The following is a 27,876-nucleotide window of genomic DNA, read 5'->3' as shown; positions in this document are numbered from 1 at the left end:
GGTGACTTCAGGCAGCTGGCAATTACTGGGCATCCACCAAGGGTCAGGCATGGTTCCAGGCTCCTAGCATGTATGGATTCCTTGGCTCCTCTCGTCACCCCTCTGAGGGCATGTCAAGGATAGAGGAACCTGGATCTTGGAAGGCCATGGGGCTCCCTTCCACCCACACTCCCACACGACCTCGCACAGGCTGGTTCTGCTAAACTGAGCCCACCCAGGGAAGAACAGCGAGGCCCTTGGGTGAGATCGGGCTCACTGGAGACAAACATCTTGGCAAGAGCTGGAGGTGCCTCAGGCTGATTTCCAGGACAGGGGTTCCTGGACACAGGCACTGAGCGTCCCCACACCCCCGCTCCATAGGCCCATGAGCACGAGAAGCCCTGAGAGCACGTGGGGTGTGGCCTGTGTGCAAGGCAGCGCAGCGAGCCTCTCTGCGGAACACACAGGCTCTGCCGGGTGAGGAGTTCTCCCTCAGCCTCCTCTGGAGCTGACGCTGGAGGAGAGCGCCAGGAGCCGCCCTGCCTGGATATATCTGCACTTGACACAGGAGGAAACTGAGGCACACAGTGTTTTAGCTCCAATTGGCCAGAGCCAGGATTTGAACTCAGGCATCTGAATCTCTGTGATCCTGCAGGACAGAGTGAGTTGGGGATGGAACTGCATCTCTCACAAAGTGCCCAGCGCAGGGTGGGTCCCTGCAGAGGGTAAGTGCCTCTGCCCTTGATCTCTTGGTTACAATTCGATGCCTGAAATGGAGAGGTGAATGCGTTAAGTCCTCTGCCAGCCTGACAACCTTTACAGTCCCCTCCTGCCATCGCCAGGCTGGGACTCCCCTGTGGTCTCCTGATCTTCACCTGCGTCTCCACCTGCAGAGGCAGGAAGGACTCAGCCTTGGGGATGCCTCCTTGCTCTCCAACAGGCCCCTCTGTCTCAGGCTATTTTTTTTTTTTTGAGGGAATTTTACTCTGTTGCCCAGGCTGGAGTGCAATGGTGCTATCTCGGCTCACGATAACCTCTACCTCCAGGGCTCAAGTAATTCTCCTGCTTCAGCCTCCCCAGTAGCTGGGACTACAGGCATGTGCCACCATGCCCAGCTAATTTTTTTTTTTTTTTTGTATTTAATAGTGACTGGATTTCACCATGTTGGTCAGGCTGGTCTTGAAATCCTGACCTCAGGTGTTCCACCCACCTTGGCCTCCCAAAGGGTTGAGATTGCAGGCGTGAGCCACCGTGCCCAGCCAGGCTCTTTCGTTCTTACCCTGCTCCTTGCAACCTCCAGCCTGAGCCAGAGTCCAAGACCCTGGTGGACCCCATGGCCACTCCCTGAGGGTCTCAGAGGAGGAGCGGTACCCTTTTAGCTCTGGCCCCTCAGAGCTCGTTACCCAGATTCCAGAGGACACCATGTCCTCTCCCACTGCTGTCCGGGCCCCACCTCCTGCCCCCGGGGGCCTCTGCCCTTGATCTCTTGGTTAGGACTCCTGGCCTGAAAGGGAGCGGTGAATTCATTAACTCCTCAGCTGGCCTGACAACCTCTTCAGTCCCTCCTCCCTCTTCTACCTGGTTCCTGGCCGGCTCCTCTACTGGCTGGGCTCTCTCACTGGTCCTGAAGGCTTTGCGGTTGTGAAATCCAACCCCCTCCTCCCTACAAACGCTGCATCTGAGTTCCCTTCCCATTGTCGGGGTTTACATTTACATTTATTTCACTTAGTTCTCCCAATATTCCCATTTCAAAATGAGGATGGAGAGGTGAAAATATCTTTCTGAGCTTACATCGTTGGTGAGTGATGGAGCCTGGATGAGAAACGAGGTCTATTGTCACCACTTTCTCTCCCACACACTCATGTTATTCTGGAGAGATCAAGCTCTCAGGTTCCTATTGCTGTTAGACCCAGAGCTCAACCAGCAATGCCTTAGTCTCCCCTGAGCTGACAGCAGGTGCCTCAGCCCATGTGTGTGGCAGGGACCCCAGACTAGTAGTAAGGCACATCCATGTCCTACTCCTGGGGCTGGGGCTCCAGTGACTCCACAGTAGGCACAGCCCCTGACTCTCCCTGGGGGCTGTCGTTAAGCCCTGGGTCAGGGAAGAGCCTTATGGGTGACGAAGCTCCATCTCAGCACAACAGCCCTGGTAGCCTGTTGGCTCCTGGTTCTGCTTGACCAGCTGTGTGGCCTTGAGCAAGTTACTCAACCACTCAGAGTTTACCTTTCCCATCATATAAAAACGGAGATTACAAGACATAACTTTAGACGAAAGCCAATGTCTGCCATTGCTTCTAGAAACAGGCTGTGGTGTGCAGCCAATCTCCTTATGGAGAATTGGGATGCAGTCCCCTGAGACCTGGGACAGCAGGCACAAGGCAACCCTGGGGACACTAAACGGGGCCCCTATCCCAAAGGAATGGACGCCCCACACGGCCTGGGCCCAGGCAGATGCAGCTGGGCCTCACTTGACTTAAGCCCACTCTGAAAGGAGAGAAGCTTCTGTCCAATCAGGCAAGAGGAGGCCTTCAAGACAGCCAGGGTGATCTGAGCCCCCAATCCAGGGGGGCTCCACAGGGGGCATTAGCAGGGCCAGGGGATGGTTTATCACCATCCCCGTGAGTTGAGGGTCACTTCATCACTGTGGTTTTATGGAGAATGCTGTCAGACATCCTAGGATGCACAGCAGAGTCCCCCCAGCACAGCACAACCCAATCCAGTATGCCCACGAAGCCAGGATCAGGAGCCCTGATGTCCTCCAGGCTGGCCAAGGGCAGCACCCAGGGTCATAGCCTCCGAAGAGGCCGTACGGCTCCACACAAAGCACTTGGCCAGCCCTGGTGGCCTGTTGGCTTCGGTTCTGCTTGACCAGCTGTGTGGCCTTGGGCAAGTTACCGAACCATTCTGAGTTCACCTTTCCCATCCTATGAAAATGGAGATTTCATGACATACCTTTAGACCAAAGGCAATGTCTGCGGCTGCCTCTGGGAGAACAGGGCTGTTGTGCTTTTATCAGCAGCAGTATTTCCCAGGCCAGAATGTCACAGGGCTCAGACAATACTCAGTACAGCCTCCAGGGTCCTGTAAAGTTAAGGCTGCCACAGTTGGGCGGAGAGGGAAGTGCGCGAAGTGTGAGGAATCTGGGGAAAGCCTGGGCAGTTCACACAGCGCCTCTGAGCTCTGGCTGTGTGTCACGGCACAGTATCCTGTCCCTCTAGGGACAGAGATTCTCTGTCCATTAAATAAGGGAAGTCAGTGGAGATCTCCAAGGACTGTTGTGATCTGTGGAAGTCATGTGATGCTGATCCTGACCTAACCACTTCCTTAGTAACCCTGGGCATGTCCCTTAGGCTTCCTGTGCCCCAGTTTCCTCTTTTCTAACATAGGGGCCGGGTGCGGTGGCTTATGCCTGTGATCCTGGTATTTTGGGAGGCCAAGTGGGGAGGATCCCTTGAGGTCAGAAGTTCGAGACCAGCCTGGGCAACATGGCAAAACCCCATCTCTACTAAAATACAAAAATATTAGCCTGGCATGGTGGTGCACGTCTGTAATCCCAGCTACTCAGGAGGCTGAGGCAGGAGAAACACTTGAACCTGGGAGGCAGAGGTTGCAGTGAGCCAAGATCATGCCACTGCACTCCAGCCTAGGTGATAGAGCCAGACTCTGTCTCCAAAAAATAAACTAATGTAAAATAAAAAATAATAAAATGAAATAAAATAGGGCTGTGGCACGTGCACCTCAAGGTCATTGCAGTGGTGAGTGGAGCTGTGGAGAGCAAGCACTTAAGACCCAGCCTGCCAGGGTGAGAGATACTGGCTTTTCCTGCTTGCTGACCTTGGACATGAGCCTAAGTTCTTTGGGCTTTGGTTTCCTCCTCTGTAAAAGGAGGATAGTAGCATTACCACCACACAGGATTGTTACAAGAAAGCCATGAGTTAACACACGTGTGTGCTTAGAACAGTTCTTGGCGTATGCTAAGTACCTTGTAAATGCTTGCTGTCTTTCTGATTCTTTCAATGATGATGGTGTAGGAAAGTACTTGCAATGGGCTGGGCACATGATGGATGTTTAATAATGCATGGTTGCATTCACGCAGTGTCAATCCCTGGTGACTGGGAGTCATCATGTGCCCTGACTCGGGGCCTGTCCCTGCCCCCGTCTCTGTCTTGCAGGACAATGACATTCTCTGTCTCATGGGGCATCCTCCTGCTGGCAGGCCTGTGCTGCCTAATCCCTGGCTCCCTGACTGAGGATCCCCAGGAAGATGATGCCCCAGAGATGCATGCATCCCACCATGATCAAGGGGCCTGGCAGGACCCTGCTTGCCAGAAGATCTCCCACAACATCACCAACTTCACCTTCGATTTGTACAAAGAACTGGCTGATCTATCAAAAACCAGCAATATCCTAGTTGCCCCAGCGAGCGTGGCTATGGACTTTGCAATGCTCTCCCTGGGGACCAAGGCTGACACGCTCACAGAGATCCTGGAAGTCCTGAATTTTAACCTCACAGAGATACCTGAGCCCAAGATCCATGAATGCTTCCAGCAATTTCTCCAAGCCTTAAGCAGGCCGAACAGCCAGCTCAAGCTGACCACCGGCAGTAGCCTGTTCATCGACAAGAGTGTGAAGCTAGCGGACACGTTTTTGGAGGATATCCAGAGGCTATACCACTCCGAACTCTTTTTCATCAACTTCAGGGACACCGAGGAGGCCAAGAAGCAGATGAATAATTATGTGGAGAAGAGAATTGCAAGAAAAATAGTGGATTTGCTCAAACATCTGAAAAAAGAGACAAGTCTTGCCCTGGTGGATTACCTTTCCTTTCACGGTAAGGTAGCACCACCTGCCCAAGCCCGTTCCACTGAAATAACCCAAGCATATTCTCAAACTGCTAGTTCTTAAGCATTCCTATACAGTGAGATATGTATGGCAGGGCATTTCACATGGATTCTGCAGTTTTCCAAACACAAATAGTAAAATACTTTCCATGGTCAAAAAAGATAAAAGAACGATGAGTTCAAGGCAGCCAAACCACCATCTTCCCCACAGACCTTGTCAGAGCAGTATTAATTATTGCATTATTAATTACTGCAATAATGCATACTCATTATTAATAACAAGTATTATTGTTCTAATTCTCATTGGAAATTCCTAACAGGGAGGAGACAGAGCATGAAATGCTTCCCACACACTAAAGTCAGAAAAATATTTTGTGGCACATGCATAAAGGGATACTTTCATGGAACATACTTTAGATGACTCCCGCATCCCGGAAGCAGTGTGAGCTTTGTGGTTTGAAATAGTGGAGTTCAAATCCTGCATTCTACCTCTTTGAGGTGCTAATTTCCCATCTTAGCATGGACAAAACAGCACCCTTGCTGTCAGGCTTTTTAAGGATTAAACAAGTGACAAAGATCCTGGGGACAGTGTGTGGCATACAGCAGGTGAGGGACTCTTCTGTACCTCAGGCTGCCTTCCTGCCCCTCAGGGGTTACATGTCAGACTCCTAGGGGCCCCAGGGCACTCTAAGCCAGCTCCCACTGTCCCAGGAAAACAGCCTGGTGGAGGGGAGGTGGGAGGCAAGCCCAGGGCTGCTTCCTCCACTCTGAGGCTCCCTTGCTCTTGAGGCAGAGGAGGGCAGTGGGGAGCAGCCAGGCTGCAGTCAGCACAACTGAGGTCCCAGCTCCGCTGCAGCCTTAGGACAGTTGCTGTCCCTCTTCAGCTTCACTCTCCTCCTTCTGTCCAATGAGAAAGCTGAGCTCAGAGGTCCCTGAGGCGCCTGCCCACTCTGCATGCCTCGATGGTGAAGCTCTCTTGGCATGGCAGACAGGAGACTGCCTAGGCGTCTGCATTTCCCCTGCTGATCCAGGGAAAGGCCTCAGGAGTAGTAAGCAGAATGCTGTCTTCCATTGTATCTCGAGGGAACCAGCCCTCTGCATGAGGCAGGAAGCCTCCGGCCAAAGGTGGCAAAGCATCGGAGTTCCGACTGCTCATTAGCTTTCCTTAACCCTCCCCGAGCCACTACCAAATAAACAAAGCCAAATATAAAAGCTTTTCTGTGGTGCCAGGATTCTGCCAATTAGTTCAAGTCTGTAGAAACTCTGCATTCTTCTTTATCTTCAGATGATTCTCACAAAAGTAAATAGTTTCATTTGAATCCCATTTTACAGAGGATAAAGCTGAAGCAGAGGGAAGTGTCTCACCAAAGGGACTCAGGGCTCCTTTCATTCACACACACTTCCACCCACCTGGCTGATGCCCACCTTCCTTTCTTTCCAGGCAAATGGAAAGATAAATTCATGGCTGAGCGCATTATGTTAGAAGGCTTCCATGTGGATGATAAGACCGTCATCAGAGTGCCTATGATAAACCGCCTGGGGAGATTTGAGGTCCACAGGGACAAGGACTTATCCAGCTGGGTGTTGGCACAGCACTACGTGGGTAACGCCACTGCCTTCTTCATCCTGCCCGAACCAAAGAAGATGCAGCAGTTGGAAGATAAACTCACCTACAGCTACTTTGAACATATCCAGAGAGCCACTGACTTAAGGTGATTTCCAGTTCAGGGTCTGAGTCAGGAGCTGCCCAGACCTTTAAGCCATGTCAGGAGTGAGGCCCATCAGGACTGGCCAGAGGGCTGGGGAGGGTGGACCCCACATCCCTGGGTCACAGCTACTGCAGTAGACTGATGTCATCACTGAGTTTAGATAGCACCAGCCATGCTTCATGAAAGTACCCAGGGGTGAGGAGTAAAGGTCTAGTCCCTGGGGACTTTCCACTCTAGCGTGGACACTGTCCCTTCCCAACATCCAGTGCCCAGGGCCGGGACAGCAGCACCACCACACGTTCTGACAGAACCAAGAAGGAACAGATGGGCTTTCTGGCAAAGACAGCAGTGGAGTGTGGAGTTCAAGGGTAGAATGTCCCTGGGGGAACGGGGGAAGAGCCTGTGTGACATGGCCCAGAAAAGCAAGGGTTAGAATTGGAACAGCCAGGGCACGTTAGCAGAATGCTTGAGTCCCTCTGTCACTTTATCGATGCTGTTAGATTGGGTGCCCCGTAGTAAATGATACTTGAACATGAGCCACACATTAGTGTATGTGTGTGGTGTCTGTATTCATAATTATGTCCATGCCCTGCTGATCTAGTTTATTTTGTACACTCTAAAACCAAGATGAAAATACAAAAGGTGGCTGGGTGTGGTAGTTCACATCTATAATCCCAGCACTTTGGGAGGCTGAGGTAGGTAGATCACCTGAGGTCAGGAGTTCAAGACCAGCCTGGCCAACATGGAGAAACCCTGTCTCTACTGAAAATATAAAAATTAGCTGGGCATGGTGGTGTGCACCTGTAATCCCAGCTACCCAGGAGGCTGAGGCAGGAGAATAGCTGGAACCTGGCAAGATTCTGTCTTGAAAGAAAGAAAGAAGAAGTAGAAAGAAAGAAAGAAAGAAAGAAAGAAAGAAAGAGGGAGGGAGGGAGGAAGGAAGGAAGGAAAGAAAGAGAAAGAAAGAAAGAAAGAAAATACAAAAGGTGTTGGGGTTCATAATAGCAATCAAGGTAGGAACTCCTCTGTCCCATGCCAGCACCTTTTGAGGTCCCTGCTCCAGGGTTTGAGAAAAAAACCAGGAGGCTGAGAGGGTAACTGATCAGAGAGCCCAGAGCCAGGCTGCCTGCTCATGCCAGACCCTGCTCAGGTGGCCTTGTCTCCCCATGGAAAACCAGAGGGGAGCATTCAGCATGGGGTGCTCACTCCTCTCATCCCCTGAACAGGTGCCACCAGCCCCATGTTCTCCTGAGTGTAGGGCTCTGGGGATGTTCCAGGCTGGGGGCCCAGTGAACAAACACTACAGGGCAGGATGAGACAGGCTTCCAGGACACCTAGAATCTGCCTGGAGGGCTTCTCAAAGGAGGTGGAATTTCAAGCTGCCTTAACAAGATGATTAGTTTGATACTAATGTTCTTTGGGTATAGAGGAGCTCAAAGGAGAACAAACCAAGGTTAACTTCTGATTGTTTTATATATTTTTTAACTTTTCTTTTAGGTTCAGGGGTCCATGTGCAGGTTTGCTAACATAAGGGTTTGTGGTATAGATTATTTCATCACCCAGGTACTAAGCACAGCACCCAATAGTTATTTTCTCTGATCCTCTCCCTCTGACTTCTGATCTTGATGTGGGTGAGGACATGGTGCTAAGTGGGAGAAACAATCAGAAATAAAGCACCGCGCTGTGGTGGCTTCCAGAAGAACAGGAGCAACGCTGCACCAGGCCTTGACTATCTTTCCTCACACCAGGAACATCAGTCTACATTTTCCCAGACTGTTCATTTCTGGAAACTATGAACTTAAGCCAGTCCTCAGGAATCTGGGCATCACCAAGATCTTCAGCAACGAAGCTGACCTCTCTGGAGTCAGTCAGGAGGCACCCCTGAAGCTCTCCAAGGTGAGGTCACCCGGAAGACCCTATTTTCCCCGGGTGTCGGCTGGCAGATTGCGTGGGGGTGGCAGCTCTGTCCTGAGGCTGAGGAAGGGGCCAAGAGACACAAATGAAGACCCAGGCTGAGCTCCTGAGGTTGCCTGAGATCCACTGAGCCAGGCATGGTCAGATGGCGGAGCTGGGGAGGCGCCTCCTGTGTAGCTGGCACCTTTGGGGACCCCCACTGTTGTGTCACTGACCCTTTACCCAGGACCTTCTCATTTGGGGCCTTAATTTATCCATATTGATGCAGAAAAGCTTAGGCTCAGTCATTTCAAAAGACTTCCTGGCCCCTTTCATCTGTGAGATTTTGAGTTTTGGGTGTCTTGCCAAGTTCGAATCAATGAGTGATGTCAGCTAAAGATGACATTAATTTAGGAAAATTAAAGGTATCCAAAGAACAACTGTAATTTAGTGAATGGCTGCATTATCTTGGGGTCTGGGCACTCTGAAGGTCACTGTCAAAGTCCACGTCCTCAAGGAGCTTAAAGCCATGTACTGGAAAGGAGAGCCTCTCCAGCTGCCGTAATAAGATGGTTAGCTTGATACTAACATTCTTTGGGGATAGAGGAGCTCAAAGAAGAACAAATCAAGGTTAACTTCTGATTGTTTTAATTTTTTTTAACTTTTCTTTTAGGTTCAGGGGTCTATGTGCAGGTTTGTTACATAGTTAAACCATGGGGGTTTGTCGTATAAATTATTTCATCACCCAGGTACTAAGCATAGTACCTAATATTTTCTCTGATTAGATTGTGTAGGGGTCCCAACTCTGTCCTGAGTCTGAGGAGGGGGCCAAGAAACACAAATGAAGGGCAGCGGGGATGCTGGTCCACCTTCTGAGTTATGGGTGCATCCTAAGCAGGGGGAGAGATGCTTAGAGGGAAGGTAGATGGTGGGGATCCAGCCCCATCAGCCAAAGCCTTGGGGGGTGCAGGGCCTGTGTGACAGGGAGGGGGAAGACCTGCAGAACCAGGATCATCTGGGTGGAGAAAGGCCTGAGTGAGCACCTCACCTCCTAGGATGAGACTGTCCACACGGGCCTTGCTCCAGGCCTGGGCTGGGGCACAGCTTGGCCCCAGCATGCGTCTCTGCTTCTCTTCCTTCCAGGCCGTGCATGTGGCTGAGCTGAGAGTTGATGAGAAAGAGACTGAAGCCACCGGAGCCCCCTATCTGGAAGAGAAGGTCTGGTCTAAGTATCAGACAATCATGTTCAACCGGCCCTTCCTGGTCATCATCAAGGATGACAACACCAACTTTCCGCTCTTCATGGGAAAAGTGGTGGACCCCACCCAAAAATAACTGCCTCTCCCTCCTCAGCTCCTCCCGTCCATCCCTGGCCTCCTCCCTGGATGACATTAAAGAAAGCTGAGCTGACCCCTGCCTGCGTGTGACTGCAGCTCCTTCCCCTGTCGTATCTGAGTCTCCCTTGGTGCACTGAGGCCATGTGTGAGCTCCAGGTCAGTGCCCTGTCCAGGTCCCCTGAACTGTGTTTATGGAACACATGGCTGGGCAGACACGTGCCAGGCCAGGATGGAGGGAGCTGAATCCTCAGATTATGGGCCTGGACCCAGGAGCTTACGGAAGAAGAAGAGGCTACCAGAAGTGGCCGCCAAGTGTGGGTCAGCCAGGGAGAGCCGGGCCCCGGCCTGAGTTCTAGGAGAACGATGTGGCACTGTGCAACCCAGAAAAGCCACTTTCCTGAGCCTCCTGTTCTCACTGGCAGCATGAGGAGAGGATGCCCCCACCCTGTGAGTGCAAAGCAGGCTGTGAGAGGCAGCTGGGGCCACTGCCACACCTTCCCCCTCTGCCAGGCCCCAACCCGGAGGTCAGGAAAGTCAGATGTGCAGCCTTTGGTGGCATCTGTGTGTCCCAGAGTGAGAGGGGCTACACCATGTGTTTGTGTTTGTGTGTGTCTATGTGTGTGCATCTCTGTGTGTTTGTGTGTGACCATGTGTGTCTCTGTGTTTGTGTGTGTGTGTATGTCTGTGTCTCCATGTGTCTAGGAATTCTGCCTCTGTGTCTGCATATGGCTGTGAATATGTCTGTGTGTGTGTGTGTGTTTCTTTGTGTGTCTCTGAGTCAATGTGAGTCTGAGAGTGTGTGTCTGTGTGTCTGAGTCTGCGTGTGTTAGTGTCCCTAGGTGTTTCTGTGTGTTTGCATACAGTTGTGGACAAGGCTGTGTGTGTGATGTTTCTCTGTGTGAGTGTGTGTCCAAGTCTGTATAGTGTCTGTGTGTCCAGGTATTTCTATCTAGACTGAGGATGTGGCTGTGGCTGTGGATATGTCTGTGTGTGTGTGTGTGTGTGTGTGTTTCTGTGATTGTGTGCTCTGACTTGGTGTGTGTCTGTGACTGTGTGTGTTATATGAAACAGAAGCAGATGTAGTGAGAATGACAGGGTCTTAACTCCCTTTATCCTCAAAGAAGGACCCCTCACTAGAATGGAAAGAACAAGTCCTTCCCAGTCACACCCAGGAGCCCTTGCGTGGCACTTGGCAGCTGGTGTCACCACCCTAAGTGCCCACACAAATGGACCAGTAAGCCCAAGAAACACAAATTCCAGCTCCAGATGAGAGATTCCTGGGCCAGGGTCTTGGTAGACACAAGCCTGGTGACTTCAGGCAGCTGGCAATTACTGGGCATCCACCAAGGGTCAGGCACGGTTCCAGGCTCCTAGAGTGTATGGATTCCTTGGCTCCTCTCGTCACCCCTCTGAGGGCATGTCAAGGATAGAGGAACCTGGATCTTGGAAGGCCATGGGGCTCCCTTCCACCCACACTCCCACACGACCTCGCACAGGCTGGTTCTGCTAAACTGAGCCCACCCAGGGAAGAACAGCGAGGCCCTTGGGTGAGATCGGGCTCACTGGAGACAAACATCTTGGCAAGAGCTGGAGGTGCCTCAGGCTGATTTCCAGGACAGGGGTTCCTGGACACAGGCACTGAGCGTCCCCACACCCCCGCTCCATAGGCCCATGAGCACGAGAAGCCCTGAGAGCACATGGGGTGTGGCCTGTGTGCAAGGCAGCGCAGCGAGCCTCTCCGCGGAACACACAGGCTCTGCCGGGTGAGGAGTTCTCCCTCAGCCTCCTCTGGAGCTGACGCTGGAGGAGAGCGCCAGGAGCCGCCCTGCCTGGATATATCTGCACTTGACACAGGAGGAAACTGAGGCACACAGTGTTTTAGCTCCAATTGGCCAGAGCCAGGATTTGAACTCAGGCATCTGAATCTCTGTGATCCTGCAGGACAGAGTGAGTTGGGGATGGAACTGCATCTCTCACAAAGTGCCCAGCGCAGGGTGGGTCCCTGCAGAGGGTAAGTGCCTCTGCCCTTGATCTCTTGGTTACAATTCGATGCCTGAAATGGAGAGGTGAATGCGTTAAGTCCTCTGCCAGCCTGACAACCTTTACAGTCCCCTCCTGCCCTCGCCAGGCTGGGACTCCCCTGTGGTCTCCTGATCTTCACCTGCATCTCCACCTGCAGAGGCAGGAAGGACTCAGCCTTGGGGATGCCTCCTTGCTCTCCAACAGGCCCCTCTGCTTCAGGTTCCTTCTTTCTTAAGCAACTTGATTGAAACTCCAGCCTGAGAAACCTCAATGTTCAAGACCTTGGTGGACCCCATGCCTCCCACCCTAAGGGTCTCAGAGGAGAAATGACTGTCCTTTTAGCTCTGGCCCTTCAGAGCTTGTTACCCAGATTCCAGAAGACACTGTGCCTTCTCCTCACTGTTCTCTGGGCCCCACCCTTCTGTCCCAAGGGGACACCACCTCTGAGCTCTTGTTCAGCACTCCTGGCCTAAAAGGAGATATGTTTCCCTTAATTCTTCTGATGACCTGGCGATCTTTTCCCTCACCTTATTTCTCTCTCTTATCTGGGTTCATAACCCCACCCTTTACCTGCTGGAGTCCTCACCATTTCCCTGACCTGTATCTCTAACTCTGCAGCTCATCTATCATAAAAGGTTGTTATTTCCTAGGAGGAAATGTAAGAGCTACAGAGAGCCAGCCATGACGAAAGAGAGACCTCTCAGGAGGTGGGTCAGAACACTTAATTGAGTGTTTAGAGTTTATTAGGAGAGAGAAATAAAGAGGACGTGGGTAAGAAAAGGGAAAATTGGGGAGGCCACACAATAGGGAGAAAGCTGTGGGATCTGCATTCTTGTGAGGGACTGCAATGAGCTCAGGGGTTAAAGGATAAAGTCCAAGGTAAATAATGGTGTTGAGACCTCTAGCTATATCAAATATTAAAACACAAAAAATATCAATGTTCTGGGAGAAGGTATGATGTAATTTATTTCTTAAATTTTTTTATTGCATTTTAGGTTTGGGGGTACATGTGAAGAACATGCAAGATTGTTGCATAGGTACACACATGGCAGTGTGGTTTGCTGCCTTCCGTCCCCTTGCCTGTATCTGTCATTTCTCCCCATGCTATCTCTTCCCACCTCCCCACCCCCCATCCCTCCCCCATTTCCCCCCAATGGACCCCAGTGTGTAGTGCTCCCCTCCCTGTGTCCATGTGTTCTCATTGTTCAACACCCGCCTATGAGTGAGAATATGTGGTGTTTGATTTTCTGCTCTTGTGTCAGCTTGCTGAGAATGATGGTTTCCAGGTTCATCCATGTCCCTACAAAGTGGGTAAAACCTTTCTAAAGAAGACAGAAAATACAAAAATCATAAAACAAGGACTGATATATTTACTTTTATAAAATGCAAACTGTATGCCAAAAATGCCATTCAATTCACTCAGAAAATAAAACAATTATACATATACATTCACCCATCATCAGCACTCCAAAATAGATGAAGCAAATACTGACCCAATAGAAGAAAGAAATAGACAGCAACACAATAATAGCAGGAGAATTTAATACCCCACTTTCAATTACCGATAGAACAACCAGACAGAAGATCGTAAGAAAACAGAAAACTTGAACAACACTATAGACTAACATACAGAATACTCTACCCCAAAACGGTGGAAAACACATTTTTCTGAAGTGCACATGGAACGTTCTGCAGGATACACCATATATTAGACTACAAAACAGATCTTTGTATATTTTAAAATATTTAAACCATACAAAGTATTTTTTCCTGATTAAAATGGAAGTAGGAATCAATAACAGAAGACTGGAAAATCACAAATATATGGAAATTAAACAACATACTCTGAATCAATTTTTCAAGATAGCACCAGGAAAATTAGAAACAGTCAAGACCAATGAAAACACAACACACCAAAATTTCCTGTGCAAAAATGTAGTGCTAAGAGAGAAATTTGCAGCTGAAAATATTTACATTAAAAAACAATGAGCTCAAACCAACATCTAACTATACCTTTAGGAACTAGAAAGAAAAGAGAACAGACTAAACCTAAAGCTAGCAGAATGAAGGAAACTAAAGATTAGAGCAAAGATCTGCAAAACGAGGAATACAAAAATAACAGAGAACATCAACAATAGAAAAATAATAGAGAAAACCAACAACATGAAGAATTGGTTCTTTGAAAAGAACAACATTGACAAGTCTTTTGTTAGATTGACTAAGAGAAAAGTGAAGACCAAAATAACTAAACTCAGAAATGAAAATGTGGACATTACAAGAGCTTTTCATAGGAATAAAAAGGAATATAAGAGAATACTGTGAACGACTGTTCACCGAAAATTGGATAATCTAGACAAAATATATAAGTTCCTAGAAACACATAACCTACTAAGACTGAATCACAAGAAACAGACAATCTGAACAGGTACATGACTAGCAAGGAGACTGGATCAGTAATCAAAAACCTCCCAACAAAGAAAAGCTCATAGCCGATGGCTTCACTGCTGAATTCTAACAAATATTTAAGGAATAATTCAAACCAATCCTACATTAAATTCTTGCAAAAAGTTGAAGAGGAGGGAACACTTTCTAACTCATTCTATGATGCCAGAATTACTCTGAAACCAAAGCCAGACAAAACACTACAAGAAAAAAATATATATAAACCAATGTTGCTTATGAACATTGATGCAAGAACAAAGAAATCCTGAAAAAAAAATACTAGCAAAGGGAATTTTACAACACATTGTGAAAGTAGAATCAAAATAGAGTCACCTGTGTTACAAAGAAAAAAAAAAAAAAAAAGAAGAATCCTGAAAAATGGAGCCAGGAATGGTGTTAAAGGAAGGGTCCTCATGCACGAATGCCTGATAAAAACAATCACAAAAGACTCTGCAAAAACCGCAACCTTGCATAAAGGTTGTCACAATCTTACACCAAAAACTACTTCTGTGAGTGTTATCTGCCCAGCAACTGCCTGTCCAACTTTAGACTGACACCTTTCTTACTGATCCTCATAGCCAAGAATAATTCTCTCAAAACAATGATGTAATTCTCCTTGTTTTTCCTTTAAAAATCTTTGTCTACCTTTACCTTTCCGAATATGCACATAGCTTATGATAGTACATGGATTCCCATGGCAATGCCCACTCCTGAATAAACACCACTTTCTTTTGGAGACTCCCTATCTGTGTGTTATACAGGTTGGCATAACTGGAGTCAGAAGGCAACCTCAAGCAAGATCACCTTTGGAAGGTGTCTGCGATTCTTAAGATTGATGTTCAATATTCATTTGAGCCCTTTAGTCTAAGGACTCACCTTTTCTGCCCTGATGTGTCTTCTCTCAAGCAAAGCCTCCATTTCTGTAGAAGTTATTTGACTTTATTTGAGATCTGATTTCAATAAGGCCATCTTAAGTAAAGAACTTTTTATTCCTCCCAGGATGATAAGAGACTTTTTGGCAGTTCTGATAAGTGTTTTCTGATACAAAGACATTTCATCTCTATGGTAAGTGTACTCTTGTGGTTTCTACAGAACTTACATTCTGTGAGGAATGTCTTTTCTAGTGAATTCAATTTTTGTCAATTCAGCTTGCCTGATTTAAGATTTTGTTTCATCTGTACATCGGGCTTAAAATGTATGGGCAATTTGATTTTGGTCTCATTTTATTTGGTTATGCACATATACAAATAATTTAGATCTTTTATTTTTCCCCCTTGCTTGTTTCTGAACATTTTTCAAGAGCAAAAATTAACATTCTAAATGGTGAGCATGAGACAGCAAATTAAAAGTCATTAAGGCAGTTGCCCCATCTAAAATACTTGTGCAAACTCCTGACATTCCTTGGCAGGAGTTAGAGGATTTTCTTTGCTCTTAAGAGAGTAAAAAGAAATCAAGTCGGATTCTCAAGTATCAAGGCAAACCAGGTTTTCTGGGATTCTCGCTGGCTTCTTAGTTTTTTCTAGTGCACATTTTAAAATCAATGGTCATTATAGGGATTATTCACATTCCACAGGCTCTTAACTTCTCTGTTTTTTTCTTCCTCCTTTCTGTTTACTTTGAATCTATTGACTTTTTACTTATATTAAAATAATCTACTGTTGCTTATTTCAAAAGCAGTTTAGAAGTTTTTCTTCCTCATCTCTTAAGCCAACATTTAAAAAAAGAGACAGCCTTCAAATTACAACAGCTCCATGGCAACCAACAACCTAACCTTGTGTAGATAACAGTCATCTGTTTTGGAAATGTCAATATAGATTTGCCTGACTAACAATCACTTAGGGTGACAGAAGTGTTAATTAAAAGGCTGATAGTCTACAAAGGAAAGAATTAGATACATCTTTATAAAACGTTAGATCAAGCAGGTGAAAACCTTGAGCAGAGAGAAATAATATGTGATATCTCTGTCTGGCATAAAAATTTTGCTTTGTTGCTATGTATGAGCCCAAAAAACCTAAGCAAAAAACCCATTAAATGCCTCTCTATGAAATACTTCCCCACCCACATTGATTAATCAAGTAAACGAGGCTGGCAAAACAAAAAGATAAATTTGTTTCTGAAACTCAAGGCCACTTGAACAATTTGTTTTTCTTATACAATTCTGCCAGTTCCAGATAAAATGGAAACATTTAAGTATTTCATTCCTACACTCATTTGAAACTGAAAAAAAGAGAATTAAAAGAGTTGTTCTTAAAACATCAAACTGCTGGAGAGAGATCCAAGATGGCTGATCACTAGCAGCTCGGGACTGTAGCTCCCAGTGAAAGCACAAAGAACGAGAGGACTCCACACCTTCACATGAATTCTTGTTGCTCACGCACCAGGAGATTCCCAGCGGAGGAGCCCCACGGGTTGCCAGCGCGACTCTTGTGACTGGCGAGGCAGTTTTGCCGGCACCTCGGAGCGTCGGTTCTTGGTGCAGAGTCAGAAAAGCACCATCAATCTTAACGCCGCTGACTTAGTCGGCGCAGTGGGTTGCTCAGATTTCGGCGCTGAGAATCAGTAAGTTGAACGTCCACTCAGAAACCCAATTACAAAGACGGTAATTATAAAGACCACAGCTGGATAAATCTACAACGAAGGGAAGAAAACAGCCAAAAAAGGCCGAGAATACCCAAGATCAGAACGCCTCTCCCTCAGCAGGGGATCACAGTTCCTCATCAGCAATGGAACAAGGCTTGATGGAGAACGAGTGTGTTCCAATTACAGAAGCAGGCTTCAAAACGTGGATAATGAGAAACTTCTGTGAATTAAAAGAACTTGTTTTAACCCAATCCAAAGAAACCAAGAACTTTGAAAAAAGGTTTGATGAAATGTTAACAAGAATACACAATTTAGAGAGGAATGTAAATGAATTGATGGAGCTGAAAAACACAATACGAGAACTTCATGAAGTATGCACAAGTTTTAACAGCCGAATTGATCAAGCAGAAGAAAGGACATCAGAGGTCGAAGACCAACTCAATGAAATAAAACAAGAAGACAAGATTAGAGAAAAAAGGATAAAAAGGAACGAGCAAAGTCTCCAAGAAATATGGGACTATGTGAAAAGACCTAATCTACACTTGATAGGTGTACCTGAATGTGACACAGAGAATGAATCCAAGCTGGAAAATACGCTTCAGGACATTATTCAGGAAAATTTTCCCAACCTACTAAGGCAGGATAATATTCAACTCCAGGTAATACAGAGAACACCACAGAGATATTCCTCAAGAAGAGCAACTCCAAGGCACATAATTGTCAGAATCACCAGGGTTGAAATGGAGAAGAAAATACTAAGGGCAGCCAGAGAGAAAGGTCAGGTTACCCACAAAGGGAAGCCTATCAGACTTACAGCAGATCTCTCAGCAGAAACCCTACAAGCCAGAAGAGAGTGGGGACCAATATTCAACATCCTTAAAGAAAAGAACTTTCAACCCAGAATTTCACATCCAGCCAAACTAAGCTTCACAAGTGAAGGAAAAATAAAGTTTTTTTGTGAATAAGCAAGCACTCAGAGATTTCATCACCACCAGGCCTGCTTTACAAGAGCTTCTGAAAGAACCACTACACATAGAAAGGAACAAACAGTATCAGCCTTTCTAAAAAAAATACCAAAAAGAGCATCAATATAATGAAGAATTTACATCAATAATGGGCAAAATAGCCAGCTAATATTAAATGGCAGTATTAAACTCACATATATTATTATTAACTCTAAATTTAAATTGACTAAATCCCCCAATCCAAAGACAGACAGGCAATTTGAATAAAAAACTAAAACCCATCAGTATGCTGCATCCAGACCCATCTCACATTCAAGGATACACAAAGACTCAAAACAAGGATGGAGAAGGATTTACCAACCAGAGAGCTAAAATAAATAAATAAAAAGCAGAAGTTACAATTAAGCAACAAAGATCAAAAGAAGCAAAGAAGGACATTATATAATGATAAAAGGATCAATGCAACAACAAGAAGAGCTAAAGATCCTAAATATATACGCACCCAATACAGGAATACGCAGACATACAAGACTTATAAAGAGACTTAGACTCCCACACAATAATAGTCGGAGACTTCAACATTAATATTAGACAGATCAATGAGACAGAAAATTAACAACGATATCCAGGACTTGAACTCAGATCTGGAACAAGTAAATGTAATTAACATTTATAGAACTCTCCACTTTAAATACACAAAATATACACTCTTATCAGTACCACATCATATCAACTTAGAAGTTTAAACGAAATGTTGGTTGGCTCCTTGTTTGTTATTCTCTTCCCTCATTTTCTTTTATATCTCCATTATTAAGGACAACTATAGGCATACCCATATTTAGATTGCATTCTAGCCCGGGCAATAAAGCAACACCCCCATTCTCTCTCCCTCTTCCTCTTTCTCTTTCTTCCTCTTCTTTATTCTTTTTCTTATAAAAAATAAAAAAATAAAAAATAAATAAATAAATAAAAACCATCAAACTGCTATGAAAGCTGCTTTACCCAAAATTTTGGTTGACAGCCAAAGACTTGTCATAAATCTTTTTACTGGGCAAATGGAATTTAGCCATATGAACAGGTTTCATTTTATCAAAAATTCAGTTTGAATCAAGCTGCTCTTAGATAAATTGATGAGTTTATATTACTACGCTCTACTGTTTCATGATTAAAATTTCAAAATGAATGCTAGGGAATCTACTTCTATGTATTTGTATTGTCTATATCTTTTTATGTTATATGTATATACTATTTTTCTTCCAAGATACATGAAACAGCTCTAATCAGTTAATTAAGGGGGCAAATTAAGCACTTAAGTATTTTATCAAAAATAAAGTAATTAACCCAAATGTTTTTAAGTTCACACAACTTGGGTAAATCTTTGGTAAATAACTAATTTCAAAATTAGTTATTGGTAAAATACATTATGTGATTATTACACATTGCATGCTTGTATCAATGTCTCTCATGTGCCACATAGATATATATACCTATTCTGTGCCCAGAAAAACTGTAAGGAGATCCCAGAGCTTACTTTCCTGTCAAGCACATCTGTTGCCCTCTCTGCAACAACATGCCCTTGTGCCCAAAGACAGTGATGTGGTGCCTTCAGATGCCCCTACACTCCCAGGACTCAGTGGCAACCACTAAAAGGATGTTGACTTGGCCCCCTGGAGTTCAACATTCTTGGTTTAGAGAGACAACATGCTGCTGTTTGAGTCCCAGCCCACCTCCCTCCTTCCTGAGCATTATAACTGGAGAGCAACTGGGATGCGGAGGTGGGGTGAATGAACAAGACTGTCCACTGGGGCGGGGGTGGGCAGGCCTATGATTTCACAAGCCCATATCACCTCCGACCTGTTAATATTAACTCAATTTCCAGCCTGGGGAAGCACCAGCAACCCTATGGGTCACTGACCTGATAAACATGATTTTGCTCATTTTGTTGGCTGGATCTTCAAGGCTTCTCTCCTGGCCTTGGATGGTGATCCCACTGAGAGTCACATAAATATATAGCTTTAACCTCTGTCATTACATGCTGGGAAAGTTCCTCCCACAGGACAACACAGAATCTGGTGGGGGACTGAGTGGGAGCAGAAATCTCACAGGAGCAACATGAATTGTCAATGCAAGGGCTTCAGAATAATTGTCATCTAAGTCATTTCGGTAATTGTGTCATCAAAACTGCTTCTAAGAAGAGTATATATCTTCCTGGTGGGTATTGCCTGTGTTTGGTGTCTGGACATTTTTTTGATTGTTAGTCATTGTTCATATAAACTAGGCTTACGAAGAAATAGATTCAGTCAATCAATTATTCATTCATTCAACCATCTCATGCTGCATGAATCATGACCAACTTCTGGAGCCACGGAGATGAGGGGTGCTTGGAGGGGTCTATCTGCAGTGGCTGGGGGATGCAGCTATTACCAAAGATGTGGAGCAGAAGCAGGGAGGGAATGGGAAGGAACACCCAACTTCTCTCTTCTCCTACCCAGGACTCCCACTACCAAACCCAAGAGGAAGCCAGCTGGCAGGAGAGCCCAGTAGCTCATTCCAAAGGGGTCAGCCTCTCAGGGCACAAAACAGGGGAGAGAAAGAATCTGGGGGGTTGGGCAGGATCTGGCAGACAGAGAACAGCCTGCAGTGAAGGTATTGCCACTAGTAATAGTAATAGCCAGCTTTTGCTGAGCACTTACTCTGTACCATGAGCACACACAATATTTCTCTTAATCTTGACTCATTCAAGAGCTGAACCCTGAGCACAGAGGCACTCATTACACTAGAACTTGTATTATTGGCTGAATGTAATTTCCCACTAAGCCAAAGGTGAATTGACATTTTGGACATTTTTGTGAAATAGGGGAGCCAGGCGCAGTGGCTCACGCCTGTAATCCCAGCACTTTGGGAGGCCGAGGCAGGTGGATCACCTGAGGTCAGCAGTTTGGGACTAGCTTAGCTAATGTGGTGAGAATGATTTTTGTATTTTTAGTCTCTACTAAAAATACAAAAATTAAACAGGCATAGTGGCACATGCCTGTAATCCCAGCTACTCGGGAGCCTGAGGTAGGAGAATCGCTTGAACCTGGGAGGCAGATGTTGCAGCGAGCCGAGATCATACCACTGCACTCCGGCCTGAATGACAGAGCAAAACTCTGTCTCAAAAAAAAAAAAAAAGAAAGAAAAAGAAAAAGAAAAAAACCTGGAATTTGGGACCCCTATTCATGACACTCCCACCCCCATTCCCACCTCCAGGTTTTCCTTGATGACTTGCTTTGAATGAAGGTTTTTGCCAAACCCTGATGCACTGTGCACAGGGGTTTCTGAGATGCGGAGAATGATGACCACACCAGAGGACAGTGGAAGGATGACATGCCAGACCTGACAGATAGCAGGGAGGCTTAAGCCTCAGGTTTAGACCAGGAATACCATGGGAAACCCAGGGGTTCTCTCTCTCCATCTCTCACAGAGCACCTACCTAACCCTTCTCCAGCCCCCTCTCTCTAGATAAGTTTCTCCCACCTAAATAATGGCAAATACCACTGCTCCCTTGCTTGACCCAAAGCTCACTGTGACCAGGCCCTTTTTGATAAGCAAGAGGCCCATAATCCTGGTGCCCACAATGCAGCATCTGGGCAGGTTCCTGCTCCTATGTTTCTACCATCTGCACAGTTACACCCTACAGCTGCAGTGGCACCACAGTCTTCATTCTTTCTGACACGGGGAAAGTCAGAGAGACAGAGGGGCGCGGGTGAAGGAGAATTTTGACACATGGACTCAGCCCTTCCCAATAAGGTAAAACAGCTATCCCTGCCCCCTGATTGCAATGGGATCCTTTCAACATCCACCTCTGCAGTCTCTGCAGCTGGAGGCTGAAATCCCTCTGGTCTTCTGGACCATGACATGAGAGGGTGGAACTGGGTCATGCACTAATTATCAAACAGGATTCAGTCATTCACTCCTCCAAGAGATGGAAACAAATGTGCCAGCACAATAAAATCATCCTCATCACCACCACCACCACCATGTTGTCATATTACATCTTCCTCTGAAAGATTTGCAATTCACCTTAGCACTTCAAAGCGTCGAGAAGTGGTACAGAATGGAACAATGTTTAACTTAGCTTTACTCAGCATTTCCCAAACAGCACGTGAACATGGCAGGCATTTTAACATAAGACCTTTAAACAAGCTACAGTTCCATGGCCTGTAGTTGGAAACTGTCCAAGGAGCTGTCATTTCAGCTCATATACTGATGCAGTCAGCATGACTGGTAATTAACTCAGAGGGAGCTGGGACCATGCTGCTTTACTGATCACCTCTCAAGGAGGCTTTACACAAAGCCATTTTCCAGCCACCTGCATGTCTCTCCTTTTGGCCACACTCTGTGATCAAATTCCTTGCTTTTCTCAAGTATGTGAGGTCTTTGATACTCAATGTGTAGTCTATGACCAACATCACTGGCTTCATTGGGAGTTGTGAGAATTAGAGAATCTCAGATGTCCCCCGCACACACACACACACATACTGAACCAGTATCTTCATTTTCACAAGATCCCAGGAGATTCAGGTGCACATGAAGGACTGGGAAGCTCTGACTTAAATCTCATTGCTTCTTGATAGATCTTCCAGATCCCCCATCGTTACAAATCACCAAGTGGTGACCCACGTGCTGTGCCCTACGTGCCTTCTCCACACCCATCATTCTGTCCTCAGACCCAGCCCTGTCTTCCAAATCAGGGTTTCTCAGCCTCATCACATCATGGGCTGGAGAGCACTGAGCTGTTTAGGGGCTTTTCTGTGCATTGTAGGATGTTTAGCAGCACCCCTGGATGTTCTACCTACTGAATGCCAGCAGCACACACACACACACACACACACACACACACACACACACACACACAGTAGTGATGACCAAAAAATGTCCCCAGTCATTGCCAGATGTTTTCTGGGGCACAGAGTCACTCGTATTCTAGACTATGTGTGTGGACTGTGGGATCCTAGAAGGCGGGAACCCTGCACTTTGTTTAGCCCTGAGTTTTCACTTCCCGCCGAAGACCTGTCTGGTGGACATGCCATGGGCTGCATGGAGCTGAGGGATGGGCTCGTCCTGATGGGACTTTCTTATGCTCCTCAAGCACCCTTCTCCTGGAGAGGCTGACAGCCTCCAGCTCTCCCCGCCACACCCCACTATGCTTGGTTTACCCATGCTGGAGCTGCTAAGAGGCTCCAGCCTCCTGCCACCGGGAAGCTGCTAGGTGAGTCATAGTGGGAAGAGGGAAGAAGGCGTGCTTTCTTGTGGTCAAGAAGGTTGGGAAGCTAAAGTTGGGAAGATAGATTCTCAATGCTCAGCCATCCCCCAGGCTGTGGACACAAGTCACCCTCAGGCTGCCATGCAGAAACTGTGCCCACAGATGATCTGTCTTTGTTTCCTAATTCATGCTTTTCATTTTAATCTGTTTCCAGCTTTCTTGAGGTAGAACTGACAAATAAAAGTTGTGTATGTTTGAGGTGTGCAACGTGCTGTTTCAATGTACGCATACATTGAACATGATTCCCACAGTCCAACTAATTCACAGATCCATCACCTCACGTGAGTACCACTTTTTGTGTGTATGGTGAGAACACTTAAGATCTAATCTCTTAGCACATTTCAAGCACACAGGGCTGTATACATACCTCTAAGCACATGGTGCACAATAGGAATCCGGAATGCGTTCATCCCAACCTTTATCCCTTGATCAACCTCTCCCCATTTCCCTCTCCCCAGCTCCTGGCCACCCACTTTCTGCTCTTGCTTCTAAGAGTTTGACTTTCTAGATTCCACTTCTAAGTGAGAACATGTCCCCATCATGTGCCGTTGATGTAAGACACGGAAAGGTAAACACAAGAAAAGGTGGCTCTCAGTCCTCCCCCGGGACCTTCGAGGCCCTCAAGGCTGACCTTAGAGAGGGAAGAAAACAGGGGAAGGCTTTGTGTTGGAACAAAGGTAAGCAGACAGACAGAGATGCTTCTATTCCACTGCACTCAGGAGCAGGCCACGCCCAGTCTGAGAAGCAGCATCACAGCTAGAAAAGGGGTTTCTGCATTCAGTTCACACCTAGCTTTTTATGAACCATGTTCCCAGCCACTGGGCAAATCTCTTGACCTCTTCAACCCTCCATTTTCTCATTTGTAAAGTGGGTATTTGGGGCACCCAGTCCCCGGGATTACAGTGAGGATGAATCAAAATTTCCTTGTGAAGAACCTGGCACAGACCTGTGTATTGCAGGCACTCAGGAAACACAGCTGACATTAACTTTATTCTGTTATTCTGCAGTGAGATTGCTGGTGGGGGCAGTTTATTAGACGACATTATGTCAGTTCTGTTTTCTCCTCTCACTCCCCTGAATGGAAGGAGGAGGGAGTATTTTCCAAAATTCTCTCTACCTGCGCATATTCAACCAGCTCTTGCTCGAAACGGGCATCTCAGATATATTCAGTTACCATGCAGGGCTTGAGAATTTCTCTGCAAACCATGTCCATGAAGGCCTTCAAGGTAAGTTGAAATCCACCAGTGTCCAGTCATTTCTAAACGTGCGTACATTTTCTCACACATTCACCACACCCCAGTGGAGCCACTGTGACGCTGCTCCACTGCTGGGGGAAGTCAAAAGTGCAAATGTCAAATTACAGCACCCACTGGTGTCCTGAGGACAGCTGATCTGAGGAGACGGCTGGGTCTGGGACTTGGAGGAAGGGTTCCCAAGCTTGCTGCTAAGGCAAGAACCCCCACTCCTAGTTTGGAGGGAAGGAGCAGACAAAGAAACTGAGACTCCACCAGGGAACAGGATGCACCAGGTCATGCCTCTAGTGAGGACACAAGCAGGACACGACCCTGGGCCTCCTGGGCCATGCTCAGACTGAGGTTCAGTGTGGCACCTGCTGGAGGAAGGGACAACTTCTGCTGGATCAACACTGGGAACCGTGGTCCCTCCAAGGCAGAGCACAGGGTGGAACTGACCAAGAAAGAGGGAGGAGCATAAGAGGAAGACGTCACCAACCTCCAGTCCCTCCCTGGGTACTTTCTCCCCACCGTCTGTTTCAACAGGCCCTTCCAACTATTAATTTTTGAGGAAGGCAGTTGCAACCTCCCTTTCATGGGGAAAGTGATGAATCCCAAAGCAAAGTCACCATCAGGTGCTCCTCCTCGCCCCCACCCCCAACCCTCCCAGTGCTGTGCAATGCCTGGGGCTCCTGAAGAAGAAGGAAAACTGTGGCTGGAGCTCATTGGCACAGCACACAACCCATGGCTCCATCCTCTGGTCCTTGCACAAAGCACCTGTGAGTGATTCTCCCATTTCACAGATCAACAAACCGAGGTCCGCGGTTACGCAGATGACCAGCCAAACTCATTTATTGCCTTAATGCCAACTTTCCCATGAGGATCTCAGACCTACTTCACTCTCATGGATTTTCACCAGCTTCCTATCTGCTGCTGGCTTCTGGGCTTTTCCCTGGCTTCCAGTTTTCTCAGACCCTCGCCACCTGGATTGTAGCAGAACTGTTGTTCTCCTTTGAAAGATCAACCTCATAAAGCAGCAAATGACAACTGTGTGTGTGGGTGTGGGTGTGGGTGTGGGTGTGGGTGTGGGTGTGGGTGCGGGTGTGGGTGTGGGTGTGGGTGGGAGGGTGGGTGTTCTGGTGCTGCTGGGCAGGCTGTCTTCCTGGCAGGACTTGGGGACTCTGTGGAGAGTGTCCTGGGAACAGGTTTGTGACATGGAGGGGCAGGACTGTCCTATCATCGCTGCCAGCTGGCATTCGATGGGTCGAGTGGGGTTTCAGGTCTCCTGCACAAGTGTCTTAGAAGGAAAGCATGCACGGACTGTCTCTGAGTCTCTTTGAAAAGAGAGCTACCGAGTATTACGTTACATTTGAAGGTCATTTATGTGCTGCATCTGTGTTCCTGCAAAGGATTCAGGGAGGCAAGAACAAAGGCTCCCTAAACTCCGCCTGTAAAATTCTCTCCATGAGGGAATCGCCTCTATGAGAGGAGACGGCAGAGCAGAGACTGAGATCTTCATAAGAGTCTTCATTTAACATTCAATCCTATATAAGTCACTTGAGTAAGCATCCATTGAGTACCAACTGTGTGCCAGGCACAGCTCTAGGGCTGAAAGGACATAGAGATGGAGGTGATGGGCCCATCCTACAAGAACTTATCACACAGTTGCATGCAACATGCCACCATCGTGTAACCACCCTGCGTGCATGGACAAATGCTCATCAGTGTGACATATTTTCTTGCTTTTTAAATAGAATCCATGTTCTTTCTGGGAATAGTGCCAGATGGTTTTCAGCTGAGTGGGCAAGCAGTCCCGTAGTGACAGAGTCTGACTCATGTGTGAAAAGGAGAAGGGTGTAGCCTCACTTTGAGTTGGTGCCAAGAAACAGCTGCAAGTTGACGGGAACCCACAGGAACTTTGACTGCTCTTACAGTCATTCCATAGACACTAGTCATTACAACAGCGACCCCCCACCATCTCAGGTATTCTACTCTCAGATCAGCCACCACCTCCTTTCTTTCCGGCTCATTCCTTTTGGTACCCAACTCCGGTGATCCTCTAGTCCCACTGGAATGCACATCCATCGATTCTACTGGTTTTCATTTATCTGTCTTCTCTCAGGTCCTCACTACCTTCTTGCCCAACTTCAGTGTCCTAATCAGTCACAGCCCTGGCTCCTCTTGCTTTATCAGCGCTTCTTGACAAGCCCTCCAACTCTCTTCCTGTTCCATGCCAATACTTGAGCTGCTGAATGTAGCCAGAGAAAACCATACTCTCAGGCCCCGTTTTAAATTCATGATCACTAGCCTCAAGAGAGCTTGGATCCTGGAGAGCAAGCACTCTCTACTCCTTCCGCATTCCCACTGTCCTAAGTAAATACGTTATGCCTTCATCTCATACCTTCACCTCCTACACCCTCAGCCCCAAATCACTCGGAGCTAATGACCTCACTTCCTTTCTCGCCGGCAAAATGTAGGCAATCATCTGCCCACTCACTTGCCACTCTGACCATGCCTCTGCCATCCCTCCTGCCACAATGGATGCCTGGTCATTTGCCTAGCTAGGTGACTAGCCACCCCAGTTTGCCAGGAAATGAAAGGGTTCCAGGACATGGAATCTTTCCGTTTTCAAACCAGAAGTCATAGGATGCAAATCTTCATGCTAAAACCAGGAACATTCCCAGACAAACCAGGACAAGTTGGTCATCCCACAAAATCATCCTTTTCCTTCTCTTGAGCGTGCTCCACTCAGGCTCCCTCCCCATTCCCACCAATCCCACCCCCACTGCACCTACCTGCTGTTGGCTGGTCACCCATGATCAATGGCTAATTCCTCCAACAGCTGTTAGTCTGCATTTTTCCTGATTGCTTAGCATCAATGGACAGAATTTATCACTTTTGGTTCTAGAAATATTCTCATTGCTTAGCTTCCAGGACACACACTCTCCTCGTCATCTTGTGCGCTCCTGAGTTCAGCGGGCTGCTGCTTCTCAGCCTCCTATCCTGGCTCTGCCTCATCTCCCAAACTCTTTAACTTTTGAGTGTCCCGGGACTCAGTTCATGAGTCTTTTTTCTTTTCCATCTATACTGACTCCCTAGGTGATCTCATCTGGTCTCATGGATCTTTAAAACCATGTAAAAGCTGATGCTCCTAAATTCGTATAGCTAGCACGAATGTCACCTCTGAACTCCAGACTCATACATCCTGCTACATTCTGGCCATCTGATATCCATCTCAAACATAACATGTTTACAACTGAGCTCCAGATCCCTACAGCCAAACTGGCTCCATGTACAGTCTTCTCATTTTAGTTAATGGTTAACAGGAATGTCATCCTTCCAGTTGCTTGCCTTCGTACCTTTGAAGTCCTCCTTAACCTGTCACTTCTTCTTACACCACACATTGCATTTGTCAGCAAATACCGTCAGCAAATACTCTCAGCTCTACCTCTGAAATGTATCTGAAATCACCTGCCTCTCACCACCTCCACTGCTACCTTCTTGTCCAAGCTGCTATCATGTTTCTCCTCAACTATTGCAACGGTTGCCTAAACTAACTTCCTAAATGAAG

General features: G+C 46.9%; 1 protein-coding gene and 1 long non-coding RNA gene across 3 annotated transcripts; one reads left to right on the top strand and one right to left on the bottom strand.

Moving 5' to 3' along the window:
* Positions 1–2,496: 2,496 nt before the first annotated feature.
* LOC141583587 (uncharacterized) lies at positions 2,497–27,578 on the bottom strand. 2 transcript variants are annotated; one of them, XR_012516247.1, is made up of 3 exons: positions 27,101–27,578; positions 9,471–9,628; positions 2,497–6,446 (listed from the first exon to the last, which is right to left on the bottom strand). It is a non-coding gene; the product is annotated as an uncharacterized LOC141583587 (long non-coding RNA). The 2 variants fall into 2 exon arrangements; XR_012516248.1 differs by lacking the exon at positions 2,497–6,446 and adding an exon at positions 7,902–8,503.
* LOC101054388 (alpha-1-antitrypsin-related protein-like) lies at positions 4,152–9,919 on the top strand. The gene is made up of 4 exons (XM_074393552.1): positions 4,152–4,810; positions 6,262–6,532; positions 8,278–8,425; positions 9,566–9,919. The coding sequence occupies exons 1-4, from the start codon at positions 4,156–4,158 to the stop codon at positions 9,755–9,757; spliced, it is 1,266 nt and encodes a 421-aa protein (XP_074249653.1). The 5' UTR covers positions 4,152–4,155; the 3' UTR covers positions 9,758–9,919.
* Positions 27,579–27,876: the final 298 nt, after the last annotated feature.

The sequence above is a fragment of the Saimiri boliviensis genome, chromosome 2 (assembly GCF_048565385.1).
Source record: "Saimiri boliviensis isolate mSaiBol1 chromosome 2, mSaiBol1.pri, whole genome shotgun sequence".
In the NCBI taxonomy this organism is placed as follows: domain Eukaryota; kingdom Metazoa; phylum Chordata; class Mammalia; order Primates; family Cebidae; genus Saimiri; species Saimiri boliviensis.
Note: the sequence above shows the minus strand (reverse complement) of the source record. Positions and strands in the feature narration are given on the sequence as shown.